This window comes from Fopius arisanus, unplaced genomic scaffold (assembly GCF_000806365.1).
Source record: "Fopius arisanus strain USDA-PBARC FA_bdor unplaced genomic scaffold, ASM80636v1 scaffold00073, whole genome shotgun sequence".
Classification (NCBI taxonomy): Eukaryota; Metazoa; Arthropoda; class Insecta; order Hymenoptera; family Braconidae; genus Fopius; species Fopius arisanus.
The window spans coordinates 199,725-208,962 of record NW_011887812.1 but is presented as its reverse complement, the minus strand read 5'-3'; the positions used below and the strand labels follow the sequence as shown (position 1 = coordinate 208,962).

The 9,238-nt window shown below is 38.0% G+C and overlaps 1 protein-coding gene across 4 annotated transcripts in view; it reads left to right on the top strand.

Annotated features, from left to right (window-relative positions):
- The window catches only part of cort (cortex), a 450,495-nt gene that overhangs the window by 373,415 nt on the left and 67,842 nt on the right, over positions 1-9,238 (top strand). For 3 of the 4 annotated variants that reach the window (XM_011310140.1, XM_011310139.1, XM_011310141.1), the window contains 3 exons: positions 4,241-4,556; positions 5,323-5,542; positions 5,839-6,163. In XM_011310140.1, the coding sequence (XP_011308442.1) occupies positions 4,241-4,556; positions 5,323-5,542; positions 5,839-6,163 (861 nt within the window). Of the gene's footprint in view, positions 1-4,240; positions 4,557-5,322; positions 5,543-5,838; positions 6,164-6,519; positions 6,579-9,238 lie in introns of all 4 variants that reach the window. The other variant, XR_892462.1, reaches the window with a different exon arrangement.

Genomic DNA, 9,238 nt, shown 5'->3' with positions numbered 1-9,238 from the left:
AAAAACCCAATTGTTTAAAAGATAACTGCAAGAACATTGCCGCGGAGTGATGCGAGAGAGTGAGAGAGAATACCATGACTTCTCTCTCACCCTCACGGGTGAATGTGGAACGTGATCCCGCCTCCTTCTGGCTCGAAGGGGAATCACTCACACTCGAGCGCGACAGCCACACCGACGTACTGCCGCTTAACGCGTCAGCGTCATTGGCTGTCCTGTTAACCCCAGTCTCTCCGGAGGGGTGCTTCTGATCCAAAAGTAGTAAAGGACTTTTCGGGTCAGACTCACCCCCTGTACATGCCGGTTAATTATCGGCACGTACTTCTGGGACACCCTGTATACACGAAATAGCGTGGTAGTTGCATGGTAGTTGCGTGGTAGTGAAATTTATGCATAAAAGGGCCAAAAATCAGAAAATTAATATGCTATAAGTTAAATTAATATTGAAATGTCAATGATTTGGGACAATTTGGGGTAATTAAATCTTTTATTCAAATAAATTATAAGTAATGAATAATGTGGGGGTATTGCGCAATGACAGACTGATACGGGAGATCCCGCTAGATGGCAGCGGTGTTGAAATACCACAGGGGTCGGTAAACTTGATCGGTCCTAGCAGTTTCCAGATACGCGGGACAGATCGCTAATTATTCAATTATATTAAAACTACAGGATTCTAATTATTCACCGATGACTAAATAAATTGAAATTACTCGACCCCTAATAATGGAGTTCATGACAGATAAGTTCTAATTTTTCGTAATTGGATTTGGGGGGAGGCGAAGTGGGGATGGGGAGAAGAGCTCATATGGAAATATTCTATGGGACTTCCAATTGAAAACCCTATAGGATTCGCTGAGGTAAAGCCTATAAGATTCCTATAGGTAAATATATGAAAATATTCTATAAGATTCCTTATAGAAAATCCTACAGGATTCGCCTATCGTAAATCCTATAGAATTGGGCGAGAAGGAGAAGGGAAGAAGGGGTGTATTCACATAAGAATATTCTGTAAGAATTGCTATAAAAAATCCTATAGAATTTACCTAGGTAAATCATAGAAGATTACCATATAGGCAAGTATAACAGTTTACTGATCATTTTTTTCTGTCGAAGTGCAATGGTCTAGGGTGAGGCGAACAGGGGGAGGAGGGAAAAATTCATATGAAAATATTCTAGAAGATTTTCTATAGAGCATTTTAACCAAAAGGATTTTTTGTTTGATTTTCTATTCAATTTCCGATCCGATTTCTCTCAGCTTTTCCTTTAACATTCACTCTAGGGTTTTCTCTCTGGAATATTCTCTAAGAAATCTTTTTGAATTATTTATACCATTTAAGTGTAGGGTGCATAAACATAAAAAAAATTCATGATTTTGATTTTCTTAAAATTTGATTTATTTTTTTTTTCTTTTCTTGTCTTCGGTGATTCCTCAGTCTTTCTGAAATCCAATGTCGCACATTTTCCAGCGACAGCAGGTGTTCAAGAAAAATACGCTTCCGTTCATTAATGGTTTGATTCTCTGTGGTAGGCTTCGTTTCCGTTTTTGTTCGACTTCTCCCTACGATTTTCAGGTTCCCCCGGCTTCTTACAATTCGCAAGAGCGGGAACTGCGAATACTTATCCTTATGCTTTATAAGTAATTTTAAAATTACTTATAAAATAATACTTATCCTTATGCTTTATGAATAATTGTAAAATTATAAGTATCCTTATAAGTATCCTTATATCCTTAATATTATAAGTATCCTTATAAGCATAAGGATAAGTATAAAATTACTTATGCTTTATAAGTAATTTTAAAATTACTTATAAAGCATAAGGATAAGTATTCGCAACTCCCGCTCTTGCGAATTGTAAGAAGCGGGGAGAACCTGCAAATCGTAGGGAGAAGTCGAACAAAAAAGGAAACGAAGCCTACCACAGAGAATCAAACCATTCATGAACGGAATCGTATTTTTCTCGAACACCTGCTGCAGCTGGAAAATGTGCGACATTGGATTTTAGAAGGATTGAGGAATCACCGAAGACAAGAAAAGAAAAAAAAATAAATCAAATTTGTTAAAAATCAAAATCACGGATTTTTTTTGTGTTTATGCACCCTTCACCGAAATTTTATAATTAATTCAAAAAGATTTCTTAGAGAATATTCCAGAGAGAAAACCCTACAGTGAATGGTAAAGGAAAACCTGATCAAGTGACTGATCAGGTTTACCGACCCCTGTGGTATTTCAACACTGCTGCCATCCAGCGGGATCTCCCATATCAGTCTGTCATTGCACAATACCCCCATATTATTCATTACTTATAATTTATTTAAATAAACCAGTTAATTACCCTAAACTGACCCAAATCATTTATATTTCAAAATTTATTTAACTTATGCATATTAATTTTATGATTTTTGGCCCTTTTATGCATAAAATTAACTACCACCCAACTACCACGCAACATACACGCAACATACACGCTATTGCGTGTTCCCTCAATCGCTAGGGCATGGCTATGCTTTATGCTCAGTGAGCCTCCACTTGTTGTATGTTTCGAGCAGTGCCGTACCTTGAGTGCTATGCGCCCTGCGCCTTAGGATTATTTATAGGGGTTTGGGAATCATTAGCCTCCTTTTATTGAATTATGCGTTTATCGCCATCCCGGTTGGGAATAAAAATTACTTTTGAGTTGCGAGCATTCGCCTGAGACTATGCCCGTGCCTTTTTGGCCTCGTTCGAGATTATTAGGATTTCGAATAATTAAAATTTCTGGGTCTCTGCGTACGTCACGCCTAATATTGTATTTATTTCTCTCAACTCTGTATTAATAATTTTTCCTGCTGAATATATTTTTGGCTTCGCTTTGGAATTTAGAGATTTTGAGTATTTATTTTAGAGGTCAGCTCAATAGACTTGTTTTCACCCAGATCCACCCCTCTCTCCACAACCGACCCCCTGAGCCGCGCGGGCAATTACCACCTTTTCCTGGGATTTCCTGTCGAGATTGTATTTTATCGTATTGTTTTGTGTTTTCGCTTCTGTTTCCGACATTGGGGTATTCCGGTTTGTTATTTCCGGAGGAACAAAAAATGACTGGCGCCCAACTCTTGATTTTACCTGGCCGATTTTGAGATTCCAGCGAAAAGGGGTGGGTTAACTGGCCGATTTCATCCCCAGTGAAATTGGACATGTTACAATTTAAAAAAAAATGTATCTTCAAAATTACGAATTTTCCAGTACATCAACATAGTCATGATCTAAAAACATCATATTTCGCATTTCGTCATATTCTAGACAAATTCAACACAATTAGAGTACCGAAAAATTGATCAAATATAAGTCAATAATATCTTCTTAAAAATATGTACACACTACACATGTCTGGGAAATGTCTGGTGTTGGGCAGATGGAGACGTACCGGAAAAATACAAGGAAATTTAGCATGAAGCATTGGCGATTTTTTCAATGTCTCTGGTCATTAAACTATAAAATTGACACTGATTTCATAATTATGTGACTATTGCTGAGTGTCTCTTTCGCCTGATTAACGAGTTGTTTAACTGAACGAATAATTTGGTAGATAATTAACTGATACTGACTGCTGAGAAAACTGTAAATTCACCCGAAAAATGCCGACTTTGATCATTGATTGTTTAACTTCATGTCCGACTACTAAAACATCTGAACGACTACTACAGTACTTTCCACTGTGGTCATCCGAGACGATACTGGTATAATTTCTCTTATTTTGATTCCTATGACTGTTGACAGGGAAGTCTCGATTCCATCCGAGAAGTCGTGATCTGACCTGACAATGAAAATATTGAAACGTCTAATTGCGTTTCAAACATTCCTTTTTTGGGGCAATTTTCATAATCAATAAGATTTGTGTCACCAGTGATTTCGTGATTAGAGTTGCATTTCCGGAGATAATCGCGAAATCCGGTAAAATAGCACTTTTTAATTGTTAGAACAGTAGATTCTATCCGATTTGGAGCATTATCTTTCGTACATTTATTAATTATCTCCTCAACAACAAGTTAGGTGATTTGGGAAGTTTTTACTTTTTAATGCTTCTAACGCCTAAACTATTATGTCATCTCGAAATCATGGAAAAACTTTGCAAATCAAGCACTTTCTAGACAAACATTGATTTCAACACCGTTTTAAGTAAAACGATTGAATTATTTCCTTAGATTTCTCAGCAACATAAGGTTTATTGAATTGATGATATATATTTTCTTACTCTATAGCTTACGGAGCTATTGATTGGGGCTCGAAAAATTGCATTGTTGCCCCAGTGGATGTCAATTTACATTTTTTCGCGATGGACGACTCAGATGCATCCCACATAAGTATTTCAGTGGAATCCTCATTCCCAGGGTCTCGAGAGGTAAAATGTATCAAATGGAATAATGCTGGAAATCAGATCGCCATGTATTCGAAAAGTTATACATTATGTGTATTCGATGTTTCATCATCTAAAGTATTATGGAGCGAGGAGTGTCTTTGTGAAGATTGTGATATTACTTGCCTCAATTGGAGTATCGACGATGAAGAAATTGTTGTGTGAGTTCCAAATGTTCATCAAATTTTTCTGCAAATCATAAAAAATTTATATTAATTATGCGCGGCATGAAATGCACTGGACAAATATAGAAGAATACGACAGAAATGAACGTAACTGATGATGCGAAGAGAGTCATAGCTAATTTCTTTTGTATTGTTATTTATAATGCCACGAGCGTTTCAAAATGAACGGATTCCCTAATAGGCTCGTTGCAAACAAATGAACGTGTCAAGTCTTGCAAGCTAAAAAATCAGGAGCGCGAAGCACGACTGATTTTTATCGAAAACTACACAAGTTCCTTTGTATATAGAGATCTTGGGGAGAAGTGTACGATTTATATTGAAGCTCGAGTTTTGTTCGGGAGATTTTTTCAGTCACATTTCAATGCCAGAATTGCACCATGAGACATAGTTTATATAAAAAAAAATCGAATAAAGATTTCAAAAATGCAAGAGTTTTAGTAAATTTTTTTAATGAATATTTTCTGAATATTACTATTAAATGCAAACTGTCAATTTCGATCAGTGTATAACTCAATTCAACAATTTTTTATTTCATTTATATACTTTAGTGACAAAATTGTCAAAAAATGATGAGCCGAATAGCGAGTAGCTAGGTCGAACGGTGCGATCCTATTGGCTGAAGTTTTGAGGGAAACATAACGGGCAGAGTTTTATTGTTGATACAAGAAACAAACATTACTTCATAATAAACAATTCCATTATTATTTTCATCATAAAATTGATAAGTATTTAAATTATTTAGAGGCTGCACTTCGGGGATGATATCACTCTTCCGGACCCGAGAATCTAAAAAAGAGCGTTTAATTGAACGGCTCCCATCCCATGATGGAATAGTATTGAACCTCGCCATATCCCCTAATAATCGGTATCTGGCAACTTCCGGCATGGATAAATTAGTCCGTATCTACCTCTATCCGGCAATGATTCTTTACCTCCAGATTGGTTACTATGATGCACCACAGGTACATTTTGCTCACATTATTCTATCAACCAAATACACGAAATTAAATTTGCGATAAAACGGCTAAACGAAATTAGATTGACTCACATTTTAGATTCAGATTGGTGCATAAATTAGTCCTTCAAGTCTATTTTTTGGATGAAATTTAACCTAAAAAGTGGTTGAATGTCATTTTGTCCCACGTTTGGCCCTCAGAAGTGCTAATTTTTCTTGCAAATTTCTTTCCACGTCGGTCGTGAAATCTGATGTAACACTAACATATATATTTCTTTCATGATCTTTGTGTCTCAAAATAAGGCATTCGCTTGGCACCCTTGGGACTTGAGAACACTGTGCATCGGAGGTGGTCAAGGCGATGGCTCTCTGTCCCTGTGGGACATGCAGAGACAGGAGTCCATTGGCTATAAACGAGTAGCCTTTTTGGGCCATGTGAAGAACATGAAATGGAACAAGATCAGCGGAGAACTAGTCGTGCAATGGTACTACTGGGAGGGCGAGAAACGTTTTGTCACTATCCCTGTATTGGCTAGTTGGGATAGGATTGTCGATGTGGCACAGTGGAATACACGGCATGGAACGAATGCTTTCAATATTATTTGGAGTCCAGATCATACGAAAATGGGTAAGCACACTATTTAGTTGTCTAATTTGTAACGCCTTCAAAATTCTTTATATTTTTATACAAGATTTTTTTAAGTGAAATTTCTTTGCATTTGTGGAGGGGTGTGGAGCCCGGTAGGTAATTCAATAATCCCACAGACTCAACAACCTGATCAGGCACGACAATAAATGCAATTTTCTCAAGATATTTAAATAATTTACAATCACGAGTTTTCATTTCATATTTTTCATACCACAAAGCAATTGTATCCTTTCTTGAACATGAAAGTATAGAAGTGAATGAATAGATTTTTTATAAATGGAGGCGAAAACATCAACTATCTTTTTTCATTAACCTAACACCCTTAATAATTCCAGAATAATGAAGAGTGGCTTCTGTTATCGGGAAAATATCCTCATACAGCTTGCTGGCTAAGGTGAGCATTTTCATTTGAAGTGCCCATCGAGATCCATGTAGTTTCACTCTTATCGCCTAGCTTTCTTGGCTGACAATTTTTTTCATATAGATTCAAACTAATGAGAGTAAATTGTTGTGTTGGTAAATTAGAGTTTTCATTGTGACACGTCAACTATTGGTTTCCTTCTATAACGGATTAATATCACGCGGGCTCAAATATTAATTAGGGTTAAAACCTTAGAATACCCTGAATTGATAGTAATTTGGGAAATTTTCTAAGAAAACTTTCACTTCTGAAAATGTAATAAATCATCAATACGCAAGTATTCGATAATTTCCGCATGCTTCTATTACTTTTGCTACTTCTTACTGTTGATCATTTCTTATTTTATAATTTCCGCTAATTCTAGTATAGTATTTGAACCGTTCAAACAAGGTGTGAATGAACAAATAGAGTATTCCGTTACCATCGGTTGTATGTTAAGTTTTTTTGACTCAAACAGTCAGAGAGTCATCCGTTAGCAGCTTTTATTAGTCAGGAAACTTGTTACTTGATGATGTTTTGATGATGTTGTCACACTTTTTTTCATCGCGTTGATACTAGCGACGGATAGTTTACCCCCACTCGACATAATGGAAGTAGCGAGAGTCTCGGCAGCCAGGTTGTGGCTACTGGGGGTCTGAAAAGGAGCAGGCAGTGGTCATGCGGCTATTCTTGCTGCGGATGGTAACCGTCGGGCATTGCTGTCGCAGGGAGGTGATGCTTGTGGGCCGGAATTGAGGTGATGTTTGTGGGTGGAATGGCACTTCCAGAAGAGCTTTAGGGGCAGCCTTGGGAATGGGGCAACCGAGCAGGGCCGAAATACGGAATGGATGCCGCCAAAAGGGCTAGTCTGGTCTGCGGACGGATCCAAATCTGGTAACGATCTGGTAACAAATCTGGTACTCGAGTATCTCGGGAAGAAGCAAGTGACATCAGCGCTATCGCAGTGCAGTATCAATGCGCAGACCACCGAAATTATTTTCCGTATCGGTATTTTAATTTAAGGCCCGGGTGGAGGAATTTTCACCAAACAAGTCCCTAGAGAATTCTCCAGAAAAAATGTGTTTTACGGGTACATAAATGCTGGCCCCTGTAAATCCTCAAAAAATTGCAATAATTAGATAATTATTTTTGCCGACCCGGTAATTAGGTCCCAGGGGTCGGAAATTGAGGAATGAACGTGTAATTACGTTCCAAGCAAACCCCTTAGATTTCACCAAGGTGAATTCGCCAATGATCGTTTCGAGAAAAATATGGCGGTTCAATCACTCCGACAAAGAAACACTCCCCACATTTTACACATTCACTTTTCACTCGCGACAACCAATTACCGGCCCGTGAACATAACTATTATATTTTTGGCGATGTTCCCCGGAAGGCTTCGATGCACTGAACGTCCGTATTTTATGTCCGCGAGGAGGAAGTAATCAGCTGTCATTTTTAGTGAAACTAAAATTAAGTGGATGGCGATAGTGGGGCCTCTAAATCTCGGAGAGGCAAAAATGAGTTTAATGGCAGAAGTGATCAGGAGCGCACGAAGGAGGGGCACTTTTGGGGGGATAATTTTACGATAATAATAAATGGGGTTGGGCGGGAAAATTGCTAATTTAGGGGTTACATACATGTGTGAGGGTAGAGCATGGGTGTAAAGGTGAAACTGGGATTGAGAAAGGGGTATGTGTATAAACATGGTTAAGGGTGAAATGAAGAGATAGAAATGGGATGGATGCTTTGACGGAAATTGGGGGGATTTAGGGGGAAGAGGGAGGGGAAATGAAGGGTAAAAATTGGGGTGAGAGTGAGAAGAGATGAATAATAGAATACTTCAGGGTAAAATGGGGGGTTTTTCCACCCTCACGAGCCCATTTCCAGGATGCCCGAAGGGGTGAAAAAATGTCTCTACAAGTATATGTAAATCGATTCAGGGAATGATTCTCAATCGATTTGAGTTTATCAATTGCGACCGAATGCGCCCATATTTTTTCACCTTCACTAAGCCATTTCCAAGATGGCCAAAGCGTTAAAAAGAACGTCTATAGATGTGGGTAAATCGACTCAGGGTGGGATTCGAGAACTGTCTCATGGTGAAATTGGGCTTGATGGTGGGCTGAGTGCATTGGAAAAAATGATGAGCTTGGATGAGTGTTTCAGGGTGAGGTAGTTGAGGGTGGAGTGAATGCATTGGGAAAAAATGAGAGTTACAGGGTGGACTGAGTATATCAGGGTGAAATGGAGGTTGATGGTGGGAAGAGTTTATCGGGAAAATAAAGGGTTGAGGTTTCCATAATAGTCCAGTGGAAATCGTAAAAGATAACACATTTTAGCGGCCCGGCTGCATTTGTGAAAAATCGATGCAATATTATTGCAAAAGCTCAGATAAAAGTATGCAAGTTGCAACTTGAGTCCAAGGGCTAAAAAAAAATTAAAACTACCCTCAAATCACGTTTTTCTCGAATAACTCGAAGACTATAGGAAATACAGCCATTGAGGTGGAATCGAAAATTGTAGAGGTCGATATTCCCTTTTGAAAAAAAGCATGTAACGTTTTTTGTCAGCTTTTTTTGGCGCTATGCATATCAAAATATATCTATATAATATGATATATATATAATATATACATATATAAATAATATATA